We start from the raw sequence: 27,742 nt of genomic DNA on the forward strand, positions 1-27,742 counted from the left end.
CATCATTTACAGGGTGAAGCCATAATTATGTTTAATTGAGTGTGACCTCACACAGGGTTTTCCATTAAATTCAAGAAGGCACAGGTACAAAAGATTGAATGTGCATTATAGAGGCCGTAAAAACTTACCAGCCATTGTTTGTGACAGTCTGCATCATTTTACATGATGAATTCTAAATAACAAACAGACCTGCTGAACAATTTTAAATATAAAAAAAGGTTTTGTTTTTTTGTTTTTTTCAGAAACATGATCATAACAGTCGTCTGTTAGGGAGCGGGACAGGCTAGTGCAGTTGTCTAGACGTTTTCCTTCACATTGACGAGTTCCTCTATCCGCACCAACACGCTCTCCATCATGTCAAACGTGTGTAGAGCTGTGTGCAGAGCCTGAGGAGACACATTAACATTCGCCCGTCATTAATGCCATACAAATGCAAATAAATGTGACATGAGCATGATTTCAGCATTAAACAGTGGCAGACCTGAATCTGTGACTCTGACGTAACATGAGGCAGGTTCTCGCCATCCACCAACACGGAGATCTTCGATTCCTCTGTGGAAAACACCCGAGCTGTCAGAACATTAACTGTCACATCCATGTTTATGTTCTAATGATTCTGGGACATTTGTGGATGAGTGACAGTATAATGGGATTAAAATGAAGCTCAAGTTAATCCTTGATTATGGTTTCTCATAATTTCAGTTTTTATGTCCTGTCAAGCACAGCCAATGATCACAGTTCCTAGCTGTCCTTTGGTGTGATCAGCTGTTAATCAGCTGGTCTTATGTGTTCGAGTCGTAATGAACACGCCTACCTCATCAGCCACTCATATCTTTTTAATATGTTATCTCTTTATGCATTAGTTTCCTCCACCTACCCATCACGTCTAGACATTCTCATCATTCTACATCCTTTGAGTCTCGTCAGGTCACTAACCACCATCGCCACCAGTGTCTTGACTTATTTTAGTCATAGGTCAAGTGCAGATGCCCTCAGCTTTCATGTCCAAAATATGCCATAGATATTTACACCCTCTCCTCTCTTTTTCTTTTCTTTTTACTACATTTGAAATAGACACAGATGTCAGTGTCAATGGGGAAGTGCTGGTCTGACCTTTGTCCTTGCTCCTCTTGGTATCCATGGTGTTGTGCAGCTCCCTCTCATAGTGCGCTCTCGACATGTTCAGCCCAACACGCAGAGGCTTCATGAACGTATCCTCGATCTTATAAAGCTCTGTCCAGATCCCCGTCTATGACGCAGCAGCAGAGAAACATGAGCATAGTTGAGGTGAGGCTGAAAGCAACTGCTGCATTGTTTTACTCTGACTTTTTCAGCAGTTTTTTCTCTTTTTCATCATTTTTCACACCTACATTTTGCAAAAATCCTAGTGTATGTTTTAAATCCACCTGTAACCTCAGTATCCTATTAATGAACCATTTACCCAGTGCATCATTATGTGACTGATGAGGCTGCACTCACCTGGTTCTCTGTCACTTTGTCTCTGATGATCAGGTAACGCAGCAGGTTCAGAGATTCCATAAGTCTGAAGAAAACAACACAAAAACAAGAGCATGGCAGTTCAGTCTGGGAGAACATTTACCTTCCATATTCAATAATAATGTTTTTTTTTACAGTAAAGAGTGTTACAGTACGTGTGAGTGCTCACCTGTCCAGGTTCTCCAGCAGGTCAGTCTCTGGACCGCCAGGGAGAATGAGAACCTTTCGCAGCAGAGGGAGCAGATGAACTCCCTGAAACCAAGTGTTACCGTCACCTGACTGAGGACAGAGAGAGTGAGTGAGAGATTTTTACCACTTTATTCACATATTTATCATTTCTATAAACATGGGGTCCGAATATAGTGATAATTTAACACCGAATTTAGTTAAAAAGCTGAACATCAGGGCCAGAAACACTGCCATTGCTTCCTGCCCACCTCTGTTCTCCAGCCTGTTTTCACCTGACTTTAATTACCATTTTGGCTTTTCCAGAGAGGGAATTAAGAAGTTGTACTTTTCTGTATTACATTTTTGTATCCATCACCCATGACTAAAACCTTGGAACATGGAAGGAATCTCTGGCAGATTACAGAAAGAATTGTTAAAAACCCAGGATTAAGAACAGAAAACAAAAATAAGGGCACTGTGTAAGGTTTTTCACTGGAGAGAGAGAGAAGTTTTCATCTTGACCAGACTGTCATTGAGTTCGTAGTTACCGCTCCATCAAAATGGCAGCCAAGTTAACAGTCACCACTGAATTTGCAGTGGGAACTCACCTGCAGGGCAACATTGATCTGGTTCCTGATATTTTTGATGATGTAGCCTTCAACTCCTGAGTGATGGCTCGTCTTCAACATGTACCTGAAGCAGCATCACAGATCAGGGAATTAAAGTCAGGAGTGAAGCCAAGTTAAACTTTTAAATCTTTACAAAGATGTCAAGAACGGAGCTTACTGGAAAAACTTGTACTTGGCTTCAGTGTCAAATTTGTCAATGCTCAGCTGGAAAACCTTGAGACCTTTGGACCTCTGGTGACAAAAAGAAAAATGAAATGTTCACTTGGTTACAGGTTTAATCTCATTTGACCAAAGTGCTGTACAAAAAAAAATGTACTTGCAACATATTAATATGGGAAAATATATTCAGTTCAATAGACTTATATATATGTCATTTCCAGTTGCCTGGCATTTAATATCAATATGTGAATTAGAGGTAGATGACATTTGCCTTTTTTATCATTAATAAGTCATTCAAACTTTATTTCCAAAGGTTTATTTGACATGGTTTAATTTTTTGATGTATTTAATATTTTAACATTGTGCATGGCAGTGCAGACACAAAATGCTAATTTCTTGTATAAATCACATAATTTGTTATATTATAGTGTTATATTTTATCAGCTGGAGACTGAAAAAGTTACATAACTGTCTTGTTATTATTGCAGAATCTCTGTATCTTGAAATCATCCTGGGCCACATGTGCGATTCACACCCCTATTTACAATTACACCTACTGTACGTAAATACACATTGTGTGAAAATGATAAAACTTACCAAATCCTGCCTTTGACACATCGTCATAACTTTCACTAAGTTCTAAAAGAAAACAAATTACGTGAGTCAGTAAAGTAGAAAATGAGTTTGCATGAGTAACCTGAGTGGAAAAATGAGTTCACCTGAGGGAGTGTGAGGAAAGTTTTGATCTCCATCAGGTCGACAGGCAGCCTGCCATCTTCTACCCGCACCAGACTCTTCTCATACAGCTCCTGTATGATGGCAAACATGTAGCCTTAACGTGATTTACTGCCTCACTACAAGTAAGGCCCAAGTTCTCTCCATATCCATTCATTTATCCATACATACTTTGTTTTACTGATATCTCATGAGCACTGCTGCTTTGTTTGGCTGCTGCTGTTTCAAAGTGACTCATACTGTGAAGTACAACTGAGGTGGGAAGCTGGTTTTTGAACTTGGGAGGATTCTCAGTCAAGATGAGAATCTAAAAACATTTGAAAACACTGGTGTCTTTTAATGTGCCTCTCTATTTTTGTTTGTGCATTTTTACTATGCTATCTAAAATTTGTGAGCTTTTACACACCAGGCCAATTCCTGGTTTGCACAATTCTAAAATAAACAAGCATGTTTTTAGAACAAACGTGAAAACCTGTCTGAAAAATCTGACAACCACAGAACTAATTCTGAGAATGTAATAATAATTAAAAAACAACAAAATCCAATTTTTTGCGTTAGTGTTTCAGGTTGACGCACCAGTCCCTTCTGAATCCTGGTCTCCTCCCTCCTAAAAACAAAACAAAAAAAAAAGGATAGATTGTGTTATATTAACAATCTCCAACTACAAACACCACTTTTATGTATTCTGTATGACAAGACATTCAAAGTTCTAAATGATTAATGTATAATTTGAGTGTCTGGATAGCGATGCATGTTTAACCAATTACAAACTGAGATCCTATAAACGTGTCAAGAAAAATCACTGCAGGAAAAAGTTTTTTGTGACCTGAATTTGCTAAACTGTGACATTAGTGAGCAATAAGGATACAAAAAGCTGCAACAGCACAGAGAGGAGGTATTGCAATATAAATAATTGTATATTCACCTGGACAAGAGGGGGCAGATGTGCTCCATGTTACAACGAAGAGAGAAGACAGGACTGGAGAGACACAGAGGAAGTTAGTGGAACTGTCATTCCTGATGTTCTTTTTATGTTTGATTTCACATTTCCTATGACCAACCTGAAAACGCAGGGGAACACATCAGCAGCCAGGTGGTGGACAAACACCAGGTGAGCCACGCTGGCCAAAGACTCTTGAGGATAACGCACCTCCTCCTCCAGGAAGCCTGGAACCTGTTTTCTCTTCAGCAGCGGCTGGTACACGAGACTGGTGATGGACTCTCTGATCGTACTGAGGGTATTCTGCACCAAATAAACACACATGGTGATTTTTAAAGAGCTGTTACAGAATGACATTTCCAGAACACTGTAGAGAAGAGAGTTTTAGTTTTTCAGTGAGCATGACATACCAGAATCTCTGTAGCAAAATTCCTGAGTGGAGACACAGCAAGAGAGTCTGTATCCTTGAGTTGTACCTCAAACAAGGGGTAACTTAGAGTCTTCATACAACTGCAGAACAGAGAAGCACACAGATAACATATGGGCTTTATGTTTTTGTGCAAGTCTCAGTGGTGACATTGTTCACTTACAACTTCAGCAGTTCTGTCCGCAGTTCGTCCTCTTGATCATTGTTCCGTCCTATCGTCATCTTGGTAGTGCTCTCACTCAGCTCTTCACTGGTCAGCAGGTTAAGTCTGACCTCTTGGACGAAGGGTCTGACAAAGGCCGTCAGGTCAGTGCAGCAGCGACAAAGTGAGAAGACGTCGTCCTCCTCTTGCTCTTTGGTGTGAGGCAGAGGAAGTTTGGCCAACTGGTCCAACACAGTGGACAGGGCCATGCCCAGGGACGAGGCCTTACGGCTGCCCAGTCGTAGCAGCACTGAGAGGAAGAAAATTAATAATGGTAAACATAAAAAAAATAATGGCTGAATAAGCTGATCATGAATACAAAGGAGAGCATATTTAAAGAAATACAGTGCTATACAAAAGTCTCAGGACACCACCAGCTCTGTTGTTATGTCTGTCAAATTCTGTGATCACTGGCATTTGGATTGGAATAATGTGACTGAATGTTGGTGTCTTTTTATGAGCAACATTAATAAGGGTTCCACTCCAATGATAACTATACTGTATCATTCAAAGCATTGCTAAAACAACAAATCTTATAGTGGCCAAAGACTTTTGCACAGTACTGTATTTCTGACCTTTCTGTAGAGGGTTCAACAGCAGATGGAGACTTTCTGCGATGGTGTCAGGGTCATCCTGCTCCAGCAGCTCCAACAAGCCGATCAGCAGCTCCTTAGGCCTGCATGTCTGGACACCAAAGAAAATTGAATTCACTTAAACATAAAACGGCCCATATATTTCACTTTTCCAGTGTTTAACTTGAATTTGTGATATCCAATAACATAATACATTTGAGGACTGAGGTTGGGAAATATATCAGTATAGTTTCCGTTATGTTTGTCCGTGAGCAGACATAAAGTAAAAAGGAGTTTCGATTTTGGCAGGAAAATCATGTAATAGTATTATAATAGTATATAATAGTATCTACGTGTACCTCTGACTGCTTTCTCAAACTTCTTCAAACAGGCTGGTTTATGTTAGTGAGTGAGTGAGTTTCTGATTTGCTCGCTGTTTTCTGAGAGAACGGTGATGCACAGGTTTATCTTGTCTCTCTCTCAACCAGGAATTTTGAAATTCCGTTTTTAATGCTAACTCAATAACAGTATAACCGTTTGTTTTGTTTATTTTTTTATGAAGATATGGGTACAGCTAAAGGGCAGTAATTACGCTAATCCAAAATGACATGGACATTTTCTACTGCTCTGTCCGTGTCGCTTATAATCCTGATTTTGAACACAAATAGACCACTTTCAGTACTGTGATATTGTAAAGCACCAGTAGAGCAGATGAACAGACCTCTAGCAGGTGGTTGAAAATGCCCAGACACTGACGGAGGTTGTCTTCTTTCTTTAGTAAAACCTGAATTAAAGGTGGCAGCAGATTCCAACCCATACAGCTCACCATGTCCTACAAGGGAGACGGATAAAGACGCATTATGTAGAGCTACACATTCATGAACAATGGTTTGTGATGAAAAGCTCTGAGCAGTGTACCTGATTCTTTTCATCTAGGATGATACTGAGGACCTGCACACTGTTTCCCTCCTCGATGCAGGTCCGCCCAGCAGTCATGAAGACATCATGATCCTCTTTGGTGTAGCTGTCGACAGGAAGCGCTTGCTATTAAATGGAAGAGAAAACATTTATTGGTCCCAGCTGCTCAACTGTATCAATGTGCTGCTTTTCCTTGCTTTAGATCGCTGTTATTAAATCCTTAGAAGTTTTGGACTGGTGGTGCAACACAAACAAGCAACAGTATTTGAATACATCTCACCAACGCTTTTAAATCTGGATATTGATTTTATGGATATAAATCTAGAAGGAAATTAACTGCAGCCCTGCTATTAATGAACTATTAATGGTGTCTGGGTAGTGATAGGGGATTTGGTGCCTTGCTCAGGGGCATCTCAAACCTTGACCTTCCAGTTATGAGCCCAAAGTGGCTGCAGTAGAAAATAAAGAAGTGTGTGTGCTGATAGAAGGACAGGTGGATGAAGGATGCTGCGGTGGACTCACACATCTCTGGACCACATCACTGAGCATATCCAGAGCCATTCTTGCTGTCTTCAAATGAGGTTTGTCTGCACACAACAATCCTCCAAAACAAACAGAACACATGTTAGAAAAGGACAGCAGACTAACTAATAATACACAGTTTCACACAGCTTAAAGCTGGCTGTATATCACCATGCACTCCTGCCCGTTAAGGTTAATGTCGGTGTGTGAGTCTACGGTAAACATGTATTATGTTAAATTCAATAAATCACAATTAGTTTCACTGTGAGACTGAAGCTAAAGCGTTTCCGACTATGAAAATGGTTTAAACAGGAATTGACCGTTAGCAATTATCGCCGGTTATATAGCCGCTTCTCCAGCAGAAATAGATACCCACCGATGCTACATGTCCAAAATAAACAGCTCTGTTGAACTACCACGCCGCTGGACTCACTCCTCTCACCGCTAACGGCTGGATTGTCAGCTTGGGCTTGCCGTAATACGTCACAGGTCAAAGTTGAAAGCTAGCATGGCGACGGTGGAGAAACGAAGGAGCGGAGGCTCCTCTAAAACCTCAAAAAAAGGTTCGATTACACGCTTAATTTATTCTCCCGAAACGGTAGTAGGCTTTTAAAACCTTCATACAACCGCGTTACATGTAGAAATAAGGCAAAACATAATTGACACTTTCATCAAACACGTTTTACTGTTGTAAATAAACCATCAAGTCAAGTGGGTGAACTTCTTGTGAGTTCTGTTAGCATGTTTTTTTTGTTAATTGTATGCATATGTTTGTTGTTTGTATGTCTTTATAGGTGGAAATGGTGTGAAAGCACTGGCTGCTGAAGAAGTAGAAGCAAGAAGGTGTGAAACCGTTGCACTATTTTTGTACAGTGACAAACTGAGATTGTAGTAGGACTGTAAACATCTTCATTTAAAAATACATTTTTTGTGCCTAGTATTGATCTGTTTCCAGAACCATGACTTACCTCTTCATCTTACCCTAAACTTTTTTTTGTTTGTTTTTGAGTGCAGACAAACATAAGCAAAAAAAACATAACCAAAAACATAATCTCCATGCTATGCTATACTTCTATGCTTATATTTGTATGTCTCGATTTCAGAAGAGAGGTGTTGAAGGAGAAGCTGAGGGAGAAGCTGGAGCTGGAGAGAAGAGCTCTGACAATAGTGGAGCGTCTCATGGAAGATAGTGTGGCTGAAGACTTCCTGCTTGACTGTGTATGTGTCATTTGAGTTCAGCTTTTTCCTGTAATGGGGAACCAGTAGGAATTCAGACACATGTCTAAAGCTATTGTCTGTCATGAATTCCCAAGGATGTCTAACATATCTGGACATCATATTGGTGAAACATGATCACACACAATTAGGAGACATTAGGAGACCATTCACTTGTTGTTGATTCACCTGAGTTTTCCTGCTGCATTCTCACATGATCTCACTCAGACAGCACGTATACTTGTGATCTGGCAGGGGAATTTCCCTTACTTCTGCAAATCCACAATCTCCAGAGTCCAGTGCATATCTGACAGCTCCACTGATACATCTGTTAGACGCAGGCTCATATTTTTGTCTCATATTCTGGGCTCAATTCAGTAGAAAAGTTGAAAGTGAAGTTAAATGTATTTCCCATGTTATTTGCTATTCATGGTCCTTTTCAGTACAATTACTTTTAATCAATCAAATTTTATTTGTATAGCACCAAATCACACCATACATTATCTTAACACACTAAGACAGAAACCTTACAATATATAGAGAGAAGAGAAAACCCAACAGTTCACACAATGAGTAAGCATTACGCATCAGTGGAGAGAAAACATTTCTGACAGAACTAGACCCAAAGATGTGCACTCATCTGCCACGGCCAGTTGGGATGAAAGGGATAATGGGGGATAGAGAGAGGAGAGGTGGGGGACAGAAAGGGGTGAGAGAATTATTTCTTACACCTCCTGTTGTGTGGAAAAAATGTGTATAGATCTACATTTTTAAATATTACAGTGACAATACTTAGGCCCATTCCTTGCTTACCTGCACTGGTCTAGCTTGTATTGGTGACAACGGTCCTCATTGTTGTAAAACAACAGTGAGCTGATGACTGATCCACACTTTTTCCCTTGTTGTTTCAATCTTAAAATGACTTTAGTTGTTGTGTTCTTCCCTTTTTCATTCTCCTTTCTTTGTAGGCCAAATTCATCACTCCAGATAATTACAAAGATGCTGTGGAGGAGAGATCCATTGCGAAACTGTGTGGTTATCCCGTATGTTCAAATAAACTGGGCAAGGTGAGACTCTTTGCCTTTAATTTTTTCTGTCTGTGAAATAAATGTCATTATTTTCAATGCATTTTATTTCTTCACCTGATAGATCCCAACTCAACAGTATAAAATTTCTACTAAGACGAATAAAGTGTACGACATCACTGAGCGCAAAGTAAGTGCTGCTACATATTTTTGGAAAAATATGAAGAAATATGAAACTCAATTTATTCCTTTCTGTTTTACATTTAGGGTTTTTGTAGTAACGTCTGTTACAAGGCCTCCAAAGAGTTTGAACTACAATTATCAAAGACACCTCTATGGCTCAGGCAACATGACAGGTACATTTGAATCATCTCTTTCCTAAACCACTAATACACACATATAATCATTTACTAGATAATGATATCGTGCTCACTGTTGTCATCATTTATAACAGGCCACCAGATATTACACTGATGAAGAAAGAAAATAGGTATGTGTTATATGTCATTATTTTTAAAATGCCAAAATATCATATATAATATATATATATATATATATATATATATATATATATATATATATATGTGATTTGTTGGAGAGCTAATTATGTTAACAATAAAGTATGCTGCTTTTAAGTGCTAGGTGTAGTTCAGTGCCAGATGTAATGTAGACTTTATAATGGATTTACTAATTCAGCTTTACTCATGTGTGTTAAGTGGGAGCTCTGGAGAGGAGGTGATTCTGTCAGAGAGGTGTCTCCAAGAGAAAGACGTTGAGAATCCACTGACAGATCAGCCCAAAGATCCTCACAGCTCTCAGCCGTCGTGTGTTGCAGGCGGCCTCAGCCACAGCGATGGCAGCGACATAGAACAAGAGCAGGAGTTTGTCTCCAGTGTGATCTCACAGCGGCAGGGACCCCGGGTGCACTGGGGTGACCTGCCAAAACGCACAGATTCAGATGAAAACAGGCAAGAAAAACCAGGGAAGACGGAGAGGAAAGAGAAACAGAATAAAGACGAGGATGAGGAGAAGAACAAGTATCGTCAGCATCATGAAGCAGAGAAAGAGGGAAAAGCAAGAGTGGATGAGAAAGAGAAAGACTCGCATGAGTGGAAAACAGACCCTCAAATTGTTGCCGAACACCTGCACAAGAAGATCGACCTTCCAGAAGAGAAACCCATAGTGGAGACTACAGCTCAGATGAATTTGTGCAGTTTGTCTGAAACAGTCAGTGACATTATTTCTCTGCCTGTTGACTCTACTGCTGCACACATGGAACACAATCCACTGCACACTTGTCCTCCACTTACTGACTCAGAAAGCCCAGCAGAGAACAAACCTCTTTCTTGTTCAGCACTCACCAACACTTGCCAGAACAGTCACAGTACAACAACGGCCACCCAGCTCAACATCACACAGGTGGGTATGAGCAAAAAAGGGGCAGCTGGGCTAAGAGATCTACTCAAGAATCACACTGCTGCACCCAAACCTGAGTCAGTGAATCTCCTTGAGGGCCTGAGAAGAATCCTGAAGGAATGGAGCACCGCAGAAACTTTTAAGTTCCTGTATGGTGCTCACCATTCCACAGTCGCTCTGTCTGCTGACATTAAAGACGAGGAGGAGGAGGAGCAGCTTGATGAAGATGATCTTGAGGAAGAGGTGACAGAGGAGGATGGTGCTGCAGCTCTTTCTGTGGTGCTGAAGAAACCATCGGCAGTCGCTCCAGATTATGAGATATTGAAGAAGGAGACGGAGCAGCTGGAGCTCAGAGTTAGGGAGTTTTACAAAGGGACATGGGTTCTGCCTGAGGAAGAGGCACCTAATGAAAACAAGGTGAGTGAAAGAGAAAGAGGGGACGGTTTTGTGTGGAATTACTTGTTCTAAGAGGCGTTCACCACGTGGAGGCACTGTATTGTGAATGCATCAATTGGTGCAGAATTAACTGTTATCCTCAATACTTTTTGATGCTGTCTTCCACCAGGTGACAGCCCAGGACCAGGGCATGAAGGAACCTGTTCTGCCGCTCATTGACTCTCATGCTCAGCACCTCATCCAGAAACGAATCGCAGTGGAGAAGCTCACTGGCTGGTGTGTGTTTGTTTGTTTGTTTGTTTTCCCACATGCATAACAATGAAGTTGTGATTATCAAATGATTTATCAAACAGAAATGTAAGATTTGCTTATTCAAAATAATACAATTTAAACAAAATCTGGCAGTAAAAATAGTCAAGTACATTATTGAAAGCACAAATCTGCTCTGCTCACAATTTATATCGCAAATTGTGTCACAATAGTTTGTGAAACACTGGTTTAAGCTGTCCAGAAATACCAGGTTCATATATGTCCCACTATATTATTAAGTCAGGTGCTTATTAACATATATGGGTGACATGAAGTTGTAAGTGGAATTCTTCACTTTCTGAAGCACCTTCAGCTACAGTGTAATATAATATTAGTAAACACTGGTCAGGAACAGAAATTCATATGCTTAGTGTTTCTTGGATTTTTTTTTTTTTAGCTCTCCTAAAAGTTCAAGTTTACTGACAGCTGCACTTGTCTTTCTGTGTCTTGTTTGTCTCTCTGTGTGTCTCAGTCTCAGAACCATTGTGGGTCCACTGCACCTCACCATGAGTGACGTCTCTGACAACCTGAACACCCTGGTCAGGACTTTCAGGTCAGTTACACAAATCAACATCGGGTCTCCAGACAATATTACAGATATTTGTGTAACAATTTGGTATATACCGTACTCTTGCGATTTTGTTTTGTATGTGTATTATAATAATTATTATTGTTAGACAACAAAATAGGTGTAATGCGTCCTATTTCCAACATATCAGTAGTTGCTCATTATTTTAGTTATTGATTATAATTGTAAGCCTTCTTTGTTTTGGTTGTTTTTGTGAAATTACAGTTGTTTTTTTTCCTTTGGATTCAGACTTCAGTACAATTCTGTTTTCACAGCAGGCGTCTTGATAAGTGGGACATTGTGTTTTTTATTTAGATCATTAGATCATTGTCATTAGACACTTACATAATAGAAAGGTAATACATATTTTCCAGTGTAAGTAGCCCATAGTGTCTCATATATAGTTAATATACTTGCACCTTAATTGAGCACTTCCTGCTGTAGCCATGTTGCGTATTCCCATTGTCTGTTTGAGTTGTTTTCAACAGGATTGTTTTTAAATCACTGTGTCAGTGATCTAAAAAACCAAACAGGGAGCAGAGCAACACATCCAGAGTCCTGCTTCCAGGAATTCTTATTTTGTTGTCGAGAGGCCCCACTGATGAGAGGCTGAGGCCAGAGAATATACACAGAGCTGTCAGAGCAGCATACATCACTGCACTATTGCAGCCAGTGTTTGTGCTGTTTTGTTTTTGTATCACCTGCTTAAAGAAGCTTGCTCATTATTATTTTCACGTGTATTAAATTTCTCTCATGCACATAAACACATACATTTAAGTTAGATTGCTGACCTGTAGCTCACTTTTTCACCACAGGTTAACCAACACCAACATCATCCATAAAACTCCAGAGTGGACCCTCATTGCTGTGTTGCTTCTCCACCTGTAAGTTTAAACTGTGTTTGTTTGTTTGTGTGTCTGGGCAGGGCAGCTGCTCCTCAGCTGGATCGAATCTTTGAAGAAGGGTAGCGAGATAAAAGTGTAACAAGGAAATCAAACACCGTGGTTTCCAAGGAAATGTACTCTGTCAGAAACTTTACACGCTGCTGCTGTTTGTGTCTCTCCAACATGACAAGTGTTTTTCACATTGGTTTTATTGATGAAGCACTTGTCATACGCAAAGGCAGATTAAAGGTGTAGCATTTCAGAACAACACAGAGGCAGAATTTAAAGAAATCCATACCAAGTTTACTTCAAGCAGAGATTATAAATAATTAAAGTTTTAAAATATGTAAAAGATGTTTTAAAAAAATTATTTAAAGTAGAAGGTAGTTTGTAAAAATGAAGTTTAATCGACATACATTTTGAAATTAAAACGTATAACTTTTTTTTATTATATAGTATTATATTATAATTTTCTATTGAATCATCACCAGGTTAACAGTAGTTTTAAAGAATGCAACAAAGGAAACATTAACATTGCTTAACAACTGTGATGTGTATAGTGTGGCATTGTGTTAGCCCATGCCATATGGTGTGTGCATGAGTGAGTGTGTGTGCGTGTGTTTTGCTGGTAGTTCAGATCCGTGCTGCTCCTGTCTGAGTACACACAGTCGACTCATGGCCTTATCTTCACCTGATTACCCCTCTCTACATCTGTGATGCAGGAGGCACACACACAAGCAGCCTTTTGCACTTTCAAATTAAACACACACACTAGTTCCTCTGTACACATTCATGCAAAACTGGGCATTTTAAATTTCTGTGGGTGGGAAAACTTTCACCTGATGCTTGACTGACTCTGATTTATGAGTCCTTCACTCGCCCCCTGGTCAGTTTACATCAGAATCATAATTTACTTCCTGGGCTCTCTTGAGTTGAACAAAAGAATACAGTACTTGAGGTGCAGTAGGTAACACAAATCTATCACACTTGGAGTCCTGTGATTGTAAACACTTCCGCTAAAATGCATTACATAAAAATGATTAGGCTGCAAATGTGACATCCTGGTTGTGGGCTGTGAAATGGAAGATTAAGTTATTATTGTAAATATAATTATCCTGCACTACTTCTCAGAAATGTTCAGGAAATAGAATTAAGTTCAATAAAAATGTTCAAGAACTCTTTAGATTTGTTATCTGTGCTTTGTAGCTTTGACCCGTTTGAAGGTGTTTTGTAATATTGGGAGATGGATATTTCAGAAAAAGAAAAGGATACTTCACATGTCTATTTTCAGAGACAGGTTTCAGAGACCATTAATGACAATGACCATGACTATGGCTGAAGGAGAAGTCAAGTGAAGACTGACCATCAAAACACTTCCATGTGAGGTGATAATTCCCTTTTGGAAACATTTATTATGTTTTGTCACATGATTACTCTATGATTTTATTAGTTCCTGTTTAACTTCAAGCTTCTCCATCCTTTCATTCCTCCATCATGAATAATTTGTTGTGCTGTCTTATCTGTCTGCTGCATGGCAGCTGTGGAGCTAGTCTGGCCTCTATTGTTCAGGCCAGCTGAATAATGGATGCCCCCCCTGCAACACTAGACCCCGGGGTGAACCGGAGATTATCCAGCAGTGCCCCTCCACAGAGGTGGACACAACAGGTAGAGATGGTGGGGGGAGGAAGGGATGAAGAGGAGACTGGTGGGGGTTAGAGAAGCAAATGAGATCAGCTACAAACAGTTGATTTAAAGCTGGAGTGATGTCAGTCTGTGTTGACTCGACACTCGACACTGTGAGCCTCCAGCTCCACCTGAAACCCTAAAAAGTGGTTGATTGAGTGGAAATCACCACTGTGTAGAGATGCATGTAATCTTTTTTGTTTTAATGTTGAGGGGAGGCAAACAAGTGAAGTCTGTGTGTTTGGAGAGTGCCACATCTTTTTTTTGGCCCTGTGCCACGATGGGATTTTCAACAAATCCAGTAATACTGTGAAGTGTGATAAAGTTATCACGGCAACGATAGAAACGGCCCTGATAGCACAGCAGCCATTTTGACATGATTTACATTGCTGATTACATAAACAATGGCTCTGTTCAACTCATGTAAACCGTCTTCCTTTAGATTATTTACACCTGTGATTGTCCCACTGTGACCTCTCAGAATGGATGCAACATAATTATGAATATAAGGACACTTGAATGAAAATCAGTGACTGCATGAAATCAGTCTGGAACAAATGAATGTCCTACTTTAAGTAGCTTTACTTATGTCTTCACTAAGTGAAAAGTGAAAGCCAGGCTCAGCTGAATTATGGTCAGTTGGCAATTGAAGAATATCCTAAAATAATCTTTCTCTCCTTTTTGACATTTTGCAGCACCTGCATTGACATCTCTTTGGACCACATATTGAGATTTCTAATGAAGACTTAATGCAAATTGACCTCTTGTAAACAAATCTTGGCCTTATTTCTTCTTCATTTGTCCTGTGATGATGAAGAAACAAACAAGACACCGTCCATTACTTGTTTAGCCTCTGAAAAGGGAGGAACTATGGGTGAAGTAGAAGTGCTCAGAGGCAGGAATGTGAACCATTGTGTCAATGTCCTCATATTTACAGACCCAAATGTGCTGTATGCCCAGTAGTTGCCATTCTTTATCAATTCAAAAATATTTTTGTATTTCTACATTGTATAAAAGGACAAATGGAGTGGATAGATATTAGAGACACCTCTCCCTGAAATGCGGCACAAACAGTTACTTTTAATGATCTGGAAATTCAGTGAACATCCTAAAGTGCAAATTACTGTGGCGTTGGATTTATCTTGATACTAGAATGTGAGCCAAGTGAATGTCTGCATACGCTACAGGTATTTTAGACGAATGGTCCGTGTGTGTGATGATTTTGTGCATTTTGTCTTCCAGGTTGTCAGAAGTGTCTCCAGTGGTGTGTGAGGCCTTGGAGGCGACAACATCAACTGAGTATTTAAACACACTGATGGAAGAGCTTGACCTAAAAGAGGACGATCTATTGAACTTAATCCAGGTGTTTAAAAACCCATCACACTGACTCACACACACACAATCAGGAATGAACGTGTGAATAATTATGATAGTACACACTCTGGTGTGCTGATTTAAGAGTGTGACTCATGTGTATTTTTTCCACAAATAAATGTGTTTTGATAACTGTAGTAAGAATAGCTTTAATTCTTTTTGTGTGTGTGTTTTTTTCTAACTTGTCATTAACACTCCCGATGCAGGATGTAGGAGTGAAGACTGTTGAACTTGTATATCTGCTGCTCCGTATGTGCACACAATCTGTGGCGAGATCTGTGCAAATCAGATCAGAGACTTTCCTGAGCTGTGGATGTTTAACCTCTGCAGAGCCAAATAAATCACACCCAGCTTTTTCCCAGTGAAACTGCCATGTGGACACGCTGCTTATTGCTTCTTCTGCGGTAATAAAAGTGAAGCTATTCCTGCAGACTTCCTTCACATGAGGGTTTTATGGCACCATAATATCATTTGTGATATGGGTATGTTAACAATGCATGTGTCTGAAAATATTTGGTTTTGACCAGGTGGCGCACGCAGCAAAACGTTTTTCCTCCTCCATGGTGGAGATATAACTTTAAGCTGTCATGCAGATTGGGGATGTGATTGATGACCTGCATGGCTCCACACTGCTTCTCCTTTTTACACAGTCTACAAACAATCAGTGGAGGAAGGTAGAGGGATTTCTGATCAATATTCTTAAGCATGTCGATCTAACATCACAAAATTGTTAAAAGTTGTAAGGAAATTAGCTGCAAAAAGAACCCACACAACTGAGCTTTAAAGGTTAATATTTAATTTTTAATAATGACTGACAATAAATCCAACAGATTGACTAATGTGCTGCATTTCCATTTCACTGTTAAGAAAGTTTAAAGCAGGCGTTTAAAAATGATAAACCATTCAACCTTTTAAATATGAATAATTTAAAAACACACTCCATAAATACAATTTAATTTCCATGAACCAACATAATAGTTTGGTCTAAATAATCGACTACACTGAACAATAGAAAAATGAAAATGAAGGCAAACGCAACAAGCAATTAAAATAGAATAAAATAAAATGCATACAGGTCAAGTCAAATAAAAGTGCAGAATTTCTCGTTTCTAAAGCGTCTGTTCATTTGAGTCCGTGCTGCGTCTCCTTGTGTCTCCTCAGGTCCACTTTCCTCTGAAAGCCTTTCCCGCACAGGTCGCAGCCGAAAGGTTTGAAGCCCGTGTGTTTCCTGCTGTGCGTGATCAGGTTGGAGCTCTGACTGAAGGCCTTCCCGCAAACCTGGCACTTGTGCGGCTTCTCTCCTGACACACAAACAAAATCACAGTTGTCGGTTTTTGGTGTGATTTTTACGCACAATTAAGGCTTTTAAATGTGAGTGTGTTTGGACACTTTTGAGTTCGACAGTGTCTCTCACCTGTGTGGATGAATGTGTGCTTTTTCATGTCTGACTTTTGGTGGAACCTCTTCCCGCAGTACTGGCACGGATAAGGCCGCGTGTCCGAGTGGATGAGCAGGTGCGTGGACAGTGTGGAGGAGCGCTTGAAGCTTTTGCCGCAGATTTTACAGCTGAAGCTTCTTTCCTGAGGAAATAAACATCGACATGGTTTAGAGTACAAGGCCTCAGTAGACACACAACATGCCTGGAAACACCGATTTTGGGATGGGTTTTTGGCCTTTACCTGCGAGTGAACGGCTCTGTGCTGATCCAGGCTCACTGCGTGGCCGAAGGTTTTCCCGCAGATTTCGCACTCAAACGGCCTCGTTCCGCTGTGCGACCGCCGGACATGAACCTCCAAGCCGTGAGGAGTGGAAAACACCTTTTGGAAAATGTTCATAAATTACTCTCTTTTTACTTTGAAATCACTATATAAAAAACATAAATGATCATATTGGATTACAACTATTTAAAAGTAAAATAAAACGAACCTTGTAACATTTGCCGCACTTATAGGACCCATTTGACTCAAAGTTGGAGCAGATGAAATCCGTTTCAGACTTGATGTCCACGCTGAAATTCTTCGGCTTCACATCCAGACACAGCTCGCCGGCGTCCTGCATCCTGCGGATTTGTTGGGCCGCTGAAGAATAATCGTGGTAGCATCCGGACGCGGGGCCTCGCTGTGCGTAAAGCGCCTCTGCGCCTCTGTCCTCTGCTCCGTACATACTGATGGGTGAGCCGGGCTCTTTGTGGTGACCCGGCTGCTGCTGGAGCTGGTGCTGCTGGTGGTGATATGGTCCCTGGACCAGATGCCTGAGCTCAGAGTTGGAGTATGCTGACCAAGAGTAAGGAAAGAGGGGGGTGTTGAAGTGATGACCGTCCTCCGCTGCTGGAGTGGAGCATTTCTCTAAATCTGGGAATTAATTTTGATGTATAATGTGAGTTTATACGCTAACTGGTCAATATAAACGGCACTTTACAGTGTGACTTCTATCAAACATTTGAAATCTGCACCAGGCCTCAATGGAAATGAGGAAAGCATACGTTAAAATATCGTTTCAGCAAATTTTAGCACATTACAGATTTTGATATTTTGTAACAAAATCATCAACAATAAAAATTCTAATAGTTGAATTACCTAACAGTTAAAACAATAATCCACAAAACCGGTAAATAAAAATGTATATACGCTCACGTAATAATGACAATCAAAAAAAAAGGCCTAAAGTTTAACGGCGTTAACGTGTCGTTACATATCATATTTGAGCAGCAGACCTGGTGAGGAGGAAGGAGACGGGGGACGCCAGAAATCACAGTCGGATGATCGGTGACACACGCTGCCTTCACAGCTCAGCGGGGAGCTAGAGGACAGCGACCTCGGGGACACTAGCCGGGACCCGTGGGCCAATCTGTCAATGTCGGCACACACATTCACCTGCGGCTCCAAGTTTTCCGCCTGGGATTTGGTCTCTGCAGGTAACACATTTAAGACAAATATTAATCTGACTCACTTTTGTGAGACAACGTTTTCTTTACTTTAATGCAACAGTCTATTCATAATTCATAAAAGACCAGCAGCCTAAGCAGACAAAATTCAACAGTTACAGTTTCCATGCGTAATTACGCACAGACGAACCTACCAAAGCACGCGTGAGCCAGAATCGTATCCAGTCCACTGCATTCATCATCCACGTAGCGGGGCTGGTGGTAACTGTGGGCCCGTTTACTCTTCACAAGAAAAGACCTCGGCATGATTTTCCGGTTTCTTTCTTTTCTTTTCTTTTCTTTTCTTTTCTTTTCTTTTCTTTCTCTTCTTCTTCAGTCAGTCTCAGCTCCTCAGCTCTGAAATCTTCTACCTCACTTCACCTCCTCTGCGCGCAGCTCGGACTTTATCTCTGGACAGATAGAGAGACACTATTGGTTGACAGGCAAGACAGCGTTGGGATTTTTGGCAACCTATTACGCATGCGCAGGGCATATCGTTTGCAAGGTGTTGCGGGTGCAGGTGGCCCAGAGCTGGACCACCATCCCCTGCTCTGAGGGTCTGAACAAGGGATTGTGTCGTCAGTAAACTTGTTATAAAAGGGACTCAGTTCGCAGGTATACATCATGTAATATATATAAACTATATATATATATATAGGTCAAATTATATTAACTCTATTAATTTGTAAGTAGCAGCAGTGGTTATAAATGCAATTGTAAGACATCAAAATGTTTTAGAACTATGAGACAACATGGATTTCACACATGATAACATATGTGGATACTTTGGAGTCTCTTGTGATGCTGTTAAATTTATTAGAAGTGTTTGCAGAGCAGGCACTGATGGATAATGAGCCGTTTGTTTGCCGCTTGTAAAGTGATCCTGTTAATGAGACGGCCGCTCCGCACAACAACAGCCTGCTGGTGGAGAGCTGCAGTATCCTTTTACAGTTAACACTGCTTCAGCCTCTATGTGCACCAATTACACCCCCCATCCATACCAGCATACGCCGGGTCCGACTGCAGGTTCTGTCCACTGAGGAGGACGCGGTGACCATTTTTATTTTTATTTATTTTTTTAAATATAGGATGTATGTAAGGAATAAATGTTCTCAGTGGAAATCTGTCAGAGTCCAAACACAAATCATAACGAATATTTGAGCTCAAGGTCGCAGCAAAGCACAGCGTTATCGACCTTTTTCTTTCTTTTTTTTTGTCCCACGTGGGAACCGAGTTTGTTTGACGCAGCTGCAGCAAGTGAGAGACCTGCAAGCGAAGCGCAGATAACAGTGGAATAAAACTAAAACACACATGTCCCATATACTCACACTCACACACACTCTGCAGCCCCTATATCCCAGCTGTGAGGAGACACACGCACTGTGACAGACAGTCCTGATCTGTGGACACGAAGCACAATGTCTCAAGATCTCTCTCTCTCTCTCTCTCTCTCTCTCTCTCTTTCTCCCTCACCTCAGTCTTTTTGTCTTCCTCCCTCCCTCTCTCAAATATGATTTCCCTGTAGTTCAGTCATGACAGGCAAACAAAAACACTGATTCATGCATTGAAATGTCCACCAGTGTCACTGTCTTTTGTACTTTGGACATTTGTATAACTCCCTAACTAAGTCCTTATTAAGTGTGGTGTTTATCTAGTAGCACCTTTAATGACAATTATGGGACATGAAATACAAGCTCTTGTTTCTTTTGTATACTTAAAGTTATCAGTTATATTGACTAATTGACAATTTTGTCCAAGTGGTCAACATTCATTTAACTCATGTCTTGATGCTGAAGCTGGCGTTCCCACATAAATCTAAAAAACTAATGATACTGAAGTTTGGTGCTGTCCTGACAATGAATCCACAGATGACAAACAGAAAAAAACAAAAAGTATAACATAATTGTTTGTGTTAGAATTTAGGGTTCTTTGTTGATTCATTGTGATTTTAAGGCACTTTTAGATAAAGAAAGCCTTTACATACAATTTAACTTAAAATAAACTTGACATTTCTAGTTAAAAAGTAACTTGGAAGTGTATGCTTGAAAATATGTAATAAAATAAGTTAAAGATATATAATACAGTGGACTTTTATGTTTGTGATTTATTTAACTCAAGACCACATTTCATATCTGTGATTTTTTTTTCCTCATTAAAAATAATAAATCTCATCTCTCCATCTCTGCTCAGATAAAGCAGACATCTATGGTTTAAGCAGACTGAGCATCAGGGACAGTTTCTGTGAGTTCAGATTTTGATTCAGAAACATACTTCTTTTTCAACAAGTGGGGTTGCCCCCTGGTGGCTATTCGTCATATTTTTACTACCATATTGGCATATTCAGGAGAACAGAAGTCAAAGTTTACAGTACCTGTGGCTCAGACTTTATCTCAAAATGGCAACTTACATTGAAACTGGTAACTAGTTTTATTCTGTGACTGAGGTCACAATTCAGTTGGTCAGTCTTGCACATCTCATAAATAGTACGTGGAGTATAAAGAAGTTCATGTGCTGACTGACACTGACAGTTTTCTGAGAAATGAAAAACTGAAGTGAGAGGCCAACAAGGACAGTGTTGATGTGCTTTAACACAAAGCTAAACACTGACTCGGAACAGGAAACCAAACACAGAGTTAAAAAAGACCATATCAGTGCTGCCACTCAGCAACTCCCCCCAGCTCACCTACCCACCAACCTCCTCCTCCTCCCCTGCAGGCCTTGATTCTCACTCTTTAACTCAAAAGCATGTGATTGAAATAGAAGCTCAATTGCAGTGATCACACCCTGGGGGAGGGAAGGAGGAGGGAAGTGTTTTCTTGCTTTCTTTTTTTGTAGCAGCAGTTTTTATATTATATATACAACACATATATATATATATATGTATATATATATACACATCTGACTAAGCATGACGTGCCTTGCGTATCCTCTCTATTTTGGTACGGCTGTCTCTGGCCATGCAGAAACGGCTCGTTTAATGATCTGTTGCATTTCTACCGCACTGTATACACTGGTGTCTATAGGTCACCTGCCAAGTTTGAAGTCTCTCTAGTGAACCGTCGTGTGATTAACCGACAAACGGACAGACATTTGTTCCTTGAATAATAGATGGGTGATTTTGAATTCATCCATCCATCTTCTACCGCTTTATTTTGGTGCCAATCTCAGCTCACATAGGGAAAAAGGCGGGGTACACCCTGGAGAGACAAACAACCATTCACCCTCACACTCACACCTACAGTCAATTTAGTGTCCAAGTTGCCTAATCTCCAAATCTGCATGTTTTTGGACTGTGTGAGGAAACCAGGTCTTCTTGCTGCAAAGACACTCTAAATGCTGGAAGTCGTGAGCGTGAGAGAGAATGGTTTGTCTCGGAACGACAGACAGACGTTTCTCGATAGAGAAATGTGTGTGCGTTTCTAAGATGTTTCTATGGCAGTGGGAGGGCTGGGCGATAAGGACTAAAAGTCATATCTCGATATTTTTTAGCTGAATGGCGATACTCGATATGTATCTCGGTATTTTTTCTGTGACGTAATTGGGGTTTCCCCTAAATTATTATAGCATATTAGATCAAATGTTTTCCAGAGGCAAACCCTTTAAAAAATAAACAAACAGTCCATTATAAGTTTAAGCCACGTGCCAAATGTCAGAGGTCACTGAAATAAAAATGGAACAAATATGACTAATAAAATAAAAATTGTATCTGTGAAAATCAATGCTTTATTGGGTTAGAACAATTTTCTCTATTATTTCACATAGACATTAACACACATTAAATAGTGTCTTATATTTTATTATCAATATTGACAACTTCGGCCTTCCAAATGTCCAAAAGTGACTGACAGTAATGGAAAATAAGTCAAAACTCTATCGTGTGTGAACTATGAACCAGCTAGTTCCCGCCTCCTCAGCACGAGCTGAACGATAAATGCCGGTGTCACGTTTGAGGCAACAACGGGAGAGTGGGGGGGGGGGGGGGGGGGGAGAGGCAGTCGCAGCTAGAGCAGAAACGGAGCGGCCAGAGTAACGGGGCGACTGTAGTAAGGCGTTTGCGCAAAATTGAGGAAAAACTGCCGAAAAAGTGTGGGTGTTAAACTCTCTCACGGGAAAAGTGTGGCAACACCCACATCCACGACGGGTGCGACGCCCCGGGGTGTGTGTAGGGAGGCAGGGAGAGGGAGAGAGAGAGAGAGGAGAAATAGGTGCGAACTTGCGGCCCATGTGTTGTCATTTTAACGCAAAATGAACTATATCGATACATGCGATGTTGTCCAGTGTTATATCTCGTTTAGAAATATATCGATATATATATTAAAATATCGAGAGAATATTTCACAGTTACCTTCTTCTCCGGCAAGCTGAGAGGTGCAATGTTGTCCTCCACAGCTCAAAGTCCAAAATCACAGTTGGTAGTTCTGTGAATATGGAAAGTTTCACACTACTGGATTTTTGCTCAAAGTCATCAAAGGAAACATGCATTTTGATGACTTTGATGACTGTTAAGCAGACCATACACATGTGGACACGAATGCACGCGCGCGCGCGCACGCACGCACGTACACGTCCCTTGAATTAATAGAGAACAACACACAACTAAATTTCTGCTAATACTGAGCTAAACTTTGCAAACAAAATCCAACATAAGCTGCAGACAGTTACTGGTCATCCCAGCACAAACAACTGAAGCAACACAACCAGGAAAATAATTACTGAACTGACTAATACTCACCAAAAGGGGTCCATAAAAGCAGATAAAAGTAAATAAAAAAATTAGAGATGAGCACAATATCACATTATGATCAATTAAATACAATTAAATTGTGTTTAAATGTGCATAAGTAATGAGAGCAGACAGCACACTGTACATCAAAGTTTTTGATTGTTTGATTGAACCTTCTAAGAATTTTGCTTTTAAGATAAAAGCAAAAAAATACATAAATTAATAAAATGGCTGTGGTGTGTCATCAGAGGTTAAGGAAACATTAAATTGAAAAACTGTTTCAATACTGACCAGATTTTTTGGACCACAAATTCTGTCCATGTTTTGGTTTCATCTGTTACACCAAACAAAAACATTTTCATCAGAGAACAAATCTGGTCACTCTACTTGATTTGGTATCATTGTCCATTACTATAGTACCTCCTCAACGTGGGTGGGAGTCATCAAAGCACGCTGCATGAAACTGCCGTGGCGCCACTTTATATGTGACACACACAAACTCCCTGTGTTTGCATGGGTTTTCTGTGGGTTCTCTTGTTTCCTCCTACAGTCCAAAAACGTGCAGATTTGGGGATTAGGTAAACTGGACACTAAATTGACGGTAGGTGTGTGTGAGTGAATGGTTGTTTGTCTATATACATGGTTCTGCAGTGGATTGGCACTCTGTCTACGGTCAGATCATATACTTTCATACACTTTAAATTGACTCCAGCCACACATCCAGTGTACACCTAGTGCTGGTCCCGAGCTCAGATAAATCGGAGGGCGTAAAGAAATCTCTGCCAAATCAAATATGCAGATCATTGAAATAGTAGGTGAACTGCCGTGGCATCCCCTAGAGAGAGGGACGAGCTGAGGGGAAAAAAAGATTGTGGCTTAACTGCCTTTCCCTTGTTTAGAGCTTTGAGCAGTCAGTCAGAGTGCTCACCTCTGCACCAGCACTCTGCTTTGGCATCTGAGTGAAAACCACATCATGTTATCTCATCCCCTCACACGTTCCTCTGGCTGCAGGAACTCTAACCACAGTGCAACAGCCCTCTCCCTCTCTTTCAACTATCCCTCTCTGTACTGCTGCAATCTGATTTTCTGCCTTTTCCGTGGGTTCAACCACATGGAGCCCCCCTCGTGGGAGTGGCTGGCCAAATGTCATCAGGCTCTCAGCTGGCCCCAACTGCAGCCACCAGATAGGGACTAAGTGTGAACACAATGAATGATTTACTGGACACTGCTGCCCACAAGACACTTCTGCTTTCACGCAGGACGTCAACAAACATCTTGTTTTCCTCACTTGTTTCTCACTAAAAAGTTACCGCCCAGCAGCATTGTAGCGGGACCTTGTGTCTCTTGTGGCTACTATAACCTGATTTCATTGATGTATTTAATTTTGAACATGCCGCTTTATAGACACTGGCTTATTCAGAGTTGTAATGTAACAAAGTACAAATACAAATACCATGGCTCAATCTTTACTCCTCACTATACTTTTACTTCTAAAACTTAAGTCCATTTTATATCCGAAAATAACTTTTGATAATTAAGTGTGAGGGTGAATTAATAATTTACTGAAGCAATATTATTAAAAGTGACTTCAACTTTTACCAAAGTCATTTTCTAGTAAGATACTTCTACTCAAGTTTCTCTTTTAGGTACTTTATTCAAGACTGGGCTTATTTACGTTTTAGTCCCTCTGCAGGTTGATGGAATAAGATAACATACAAATACACGAAAAGTAAAAAAAAAAAATAAGGAGAAGCAGCAACTGATGTGAATATAAAATGTGTGACGCAGCAAAGCAAACAAAGAAGTACAAACCACAAGTTTCCAGGAAATTAATGGACTAAAATGTAAAATGACTTTGTGACTGTTGCTCTAGGATCCTGACACTTTGACCCAGGTTCAACTTGGGTCAACTAGACAAAGAGAACAGAAAGACACTCCCCAGTCTCACAAGGTTAACAATTATTTTTCAAAAGATGTGAATCCAGACGTGATTCTGGATCACCACTAAAATCTACCTTGTGCCGTAAACTATTAAAATATGTCCTTTACTGTTATGAGTTAAAGCTTCAATGTGTAACTTCTCAATCTGTGCATTTACATGCACAGTTTAATCGCGCGAAGGCCATAGTCCGACTAAGACAGGCAATCGGACAACTTGCAGAGTCTGAGTATACATGCGGAGGAGAAAACACATTTATTGGCCACGTACGTCTGATTCCGCCTCTGTAGGTGGCGCTGTATCGCTCTATAAGCTAGTGCGTATCGAATTGGTTTCCTGTTGACCTTTACATCACAGAGAACGCAAAGGTGAACGGTGAGATGTATGATTTCATATGATTTGCAGTTTGAACTGCAGTTTAGGAAATTTTGGTGCATGCAGTCCGACTCCAGGAGTAATCAGACTATGAATCACATTATCCAGGTATGTACAACTAAGACTAGCCTTGATTTTAAGGTGTTTACATGACAAAAACCAATAATTGTCTTAGTCTGACTAAAATCGGATGTAAACGCACAGATTGGTAGCATCACTACAGTTCAGTACACTCCTCCCAACCTGGAGCCCACTGAACGACAGTGAATCAAAGACACTAAAGTTATTTTCTGATAGTTTCTCAATGACACGTCTTCTGCTGTAGTTTTGTGACACACACAGAGGCACAGGCTGTCTGCACAGTGCAGTGACATCAGTCTTTCCCCACTCCTTACGTGAGCCTGCAGAACTCTCTGCAAGGACGACTCTGGGTCCATATGCCAACTGTTTGCTGCCGCCTCTCTTTACCAGCTTAGCTGTCATGCTTCTCCATCAGACGTGACGTAAAACACATCACTCTGCATGCAGCACAGGAATGTCGCTACGGACACATAAACACAAGATCGCTGCTGTACTGATAAATACAGGAAGAGCACTCAGGAAGTGATAGGCTCAACCAGCATCGCATGAACTCGTTTTGCAAGCGTTTAAAAGAAGTGGAGGTTGTTTAAATTTAGCTTTAACAGACAAAGCGCAGCCAAAACCATACTCTCGTTGGCAGAGGGAAAACAACTGAGGGAACACTATAAAGACACTCATCTTACACTAAAACAGATGCCAGGATTTATGTGTAAAACAATCCACAAATCACCTCCATCATCCATCACTGCTATCAGCACCCCCCTTGTTTGTTTGCAAACAGCCCATTTCTGGTTGTAAATTTACCCCCAAACACTAACAATCTCACGTGGGACGTTGGTGTGTGGATGTTAAGAAACCTGGTCAGTGTTTCCTGGTCATTGTGTCTCTGTGCATGTCGGGGGGGGGGGGGGTTAACCCTAATTAGGCAGCCATTTGAAAGTTTAAAGTTCACCAGGCGTAGTCCAACCTGAACAAGCCTATAGATCATGACTTTGTCTCAGTTTCTGCTTCCCACTAGTGAAATGCACCTGCTTCTTCAGGGCAAACTATTTTCTTGTCTTTGTGATAGTGAGGCCAGACTGAAAATGTTTTCTTTGCCCTCCTACAAGTGCAATGTTCTTAAACTAAGCTGCTGTGACCTCTGTGGTGTGTCCACCTCTGACATATTCTCACACAAAACACCACCTTTTGTCCGTTTCTTGTAAGACACACTTACATGGAGGTGGGTGGAGAAAGAAATAAGGGCCGGGCCTTCATACCAAAACCATATCTTGCATCATCTGTGCTCTGCCTAATATATTCTTAAGGTTAAAGTTAGCAAGACTCTGTTTAGTTTCAGCAGAACTGATTTGGTTTCAGTGACTTCTCTTTGTTTGTCACAGAGGACAAAGATTTACGACTGCACTCATGTATTAATATTAGTAATATTTATCACAGCAGACATTTTGACAACTGGTGTGACTGATCACATTGATGATAATGACACTTCAAATAAGTCAGGATATCGTGACAGTCAACTGAGGAACTCAGCAGAGGTGGAAAGAATACTGAAATATTCTACTCAAGTAAAAGTACCACTATTTTAGATTTAGTACAAGTAAAAGTACTGGTCTAAAAATAAAATGTATGCAAGTTAAAGTGAAAAAGGAGCTTGTTTAAAATTGAATCAGAGTAAAAGTGACTTGGTTCCTTTTTTAACAAATATGTAAACACATAATGCAAACATAAACCTGTCCTCATCATTCACCATTCACCTGGCTTCATCATGTGTGTCTGCAAGACTTTTATTTTGTAAAGCACTTTGGTCACCTGTGGATTGTTGTAAAGGGCTATAAATAAAGTACATCACATTAACCGTACCATGTAAGTCTGTGTGACAGTGAAAAAACATGTACCCCGACAATGAGGACGCGAAATGGAGTCATCATTAATTTGAATTGAAATAATTTGATATGTACATCTGAGATCCCTTTTTACATTATCTCCATCCTTTTATATATATATATATATATGTATATAGATTTGTATTTATTCCTGTTTATTAATTGAAATGGAAATAATG

General features: G+C 40.4%; 3 protein-coding genes across 6 annotated transcripts; 1 reads left to right on the forward strand and 2 right to left on the reverse strand.

The window, feature by feature from the left end:
• Positions 1-2: 2 nt before the first annotated feature.
• On the reverse strand, positions 3-7,238 carry glmna (glomulin, FKBP associated protein a). The gene is made up of 19 exons (XM_058631860.1): positions 7,146-7,238; positions 6,770-6,849; positions 6,248-6,373; positions 6,051-6,161; positions 5,333-5,441; positions 4,719-5,007; positions 4,539-4,638; positions 4,250-4,431; positions 4,114-4,167; positions 3,765-3,795; positions 3,173-3,262; positions 3,051-3,092; positions 2,452-2,525; positions 2,274-2,358; positions 1,667-1,776; positions 1,480-1,543; positions 1,114-1,249; positions 482-552; positions 3-386 (listed from the first exon to the last, which is right to left on the reverse strand). Exons 2-19 carry the CDS (start codon positions 6,806-6,808, stop codon positions 297-299), a joined length of 1,803 nt encoding a protein of 600 aa, XP_058487843.1. The 5' UTR covers positions 6,809-6,849; positions 7,146-7,238; the 3' UTR covers positions 3-296.
• Positions 7,233-15,776, forward strand: rpap2 (RNA polymerase II associated protein 2). Its single transcript, XM_058631833.1, has 12 exons — positions 7,233-7,332; positions 7,564-7,612; positions 7,873-7,987; positions 8,953-9,051; positions 9,134-9,199; positions 9,277-9,365; positions 9,464-9,499; positions 9,726-10,842; positions 10,991-11,097; positions 11,603-11,683; positions 12,514-12,582; positions 15,508-15,776. The coding sequence occupies exons 1-12, from the start codon at positions 7,278-7,280 to the stop codon at positions 15,650-15,652; spliced, it is 2,028 nt and encodes a 675-aa protein (XP_058487816.1). The 5' UTR covers positions 7,233-7,277; the 3' UTR covers positions 15,653-15,776.
• A 644-nt stretch (positions 15,777-16,420) lies between these two features.
• gfi1aa (growth factor independent 1A transcription repressor a) lies at positions 16,421-23,423 on the reverse strand. 4 transcript variants are annotated; one of them, XM_058619588.1, is made up of 8 exons: positions 23,295-23,310; positions 22,908-22,980; positions 18,718-18,972; positions 18,353-18,547; positions 17,566-17,912; positions 17,319-17,456; positions 17,054-17,219; positions 16,421-16,940 (listed from the first exon to the last, which is right to left on the reverse strand). In XM_058619588.1, the coding sequence occupies exons 3-8, from the start codon at positions 18,827-18,829 to the stop codon at positions 16,762-16,764; spliced, it is 1,137 nt and encodes a 378-aa protein (XP_058475571.1). In that variant the 5' UTR covers positions 18,830-18,972; positions 22,908-22,980; positions 23,295-23,310; the 3' UTR covers positions 16,421-16,761. The 4 variants fall into 4 exon arrangements, with proteins under 4 accessions (XP_058475571.1, XP_058475325.1, XP_058475411.1 ...); XM_058619342.1 differs by having other exon boundaries at positions 17,566-17,990; XM_058619428.1 differs by lacking the exon at positions 23,295-23,310 and adding an exon at positions 19,891-19,962 and having other exon boundaries at positions 17,566-17,990; positions 22,908-22,970.
• Positions 23,424-27,742: the final 4,319 nt, after the last annotated feature.

The sequence above is a fragment of the Solea solea genome, chromosome 1 (assembly GCF_958295425.1).
Source record: "Solea solea chromosome 1, fSolSol10.1, whole genome shotgun sequence".
Classification (NCBI taxonomy): domain Eukaryota; kingdom Metazoa; phylum Chordata; class Actinopteri; order Pleuronectiformes; family Soleidae; genus Solea; species Solea solea.

What these genes read in the sequence shown, in the direction of transcription:
- rpap2 (XM_058631833.1), top strand. Translation starts at nt 7,278, where the DNA reads ATGGCGACGGTGGAGAAACGAAGGAGCGGAGGCTCCTCTAAAACCTCA. An exon ending in GTTCAAATAAACTGGGCAAG is followed by an intron (nt 9,052 to 9,133) that starts GTGAGACTCTTT and finishes TTCACCTGATAG; the next exon opens with ATCCCAACTCAACAGTATAA. An exon ending in TGGCTCAGGCAACATGACAG is followed by an intron (nt 9,366 to 9,463) that starts GTACATTTGAAT and finishes CATTTATAACAG; the next exon opens with GCCACCAGATATTACACTGA.
- gfi1aa (XM_058619508.1), bottom strand. Translation starts at nt 18,829, where the DNA reads ATGCCGAGGTCTTTTCTTGTGAAGAGTAAACGGGCCCACAGTTACCAC. An exon ending in TCTGGCTCACGCGTGCTTTG is followed by an intron (nt 18,548 to 18,717) that starts GTAGGTTCGTCT and finishes TGTTACCTGCAG; the next exon opens with AGACCAAATCCCAGGCGGAA. An exon ending in GTCTCCTTCCTCCTCACCAG is followed by an intron (nt 17,991 to 18,352) that starts GTCTGCTGCTCA and finishes ATTAATTCCCAG; the next exon opens with ATTTAGAGAAATGCTCCACT.
- glmna (XM_058631860.1), bottom strand. Translation starts at nt 6,808, where the DNA reads ATGGCTCTGGATATGCTCAGTGATGTGGTCCAGAGATGT. An exon ending in AGATCAATGTTGCCCTGCAG is followed by an intron (nt 1,777 to 2,273) that starts GTGAGTTCCCAC and finishes CTCTGTCCTCAG; the next exon opens with TCAGGTGACGGTAACACTTG. An exon ending in CTGCTGGAGAACCTGGACAG is followed by an intron (nt 1,544 to 1,666) that starts GTGAGCACTCAC and finishes TGTTTTCTTCAG; the next exon opens with ACTTATGGAATCTCTGAACC.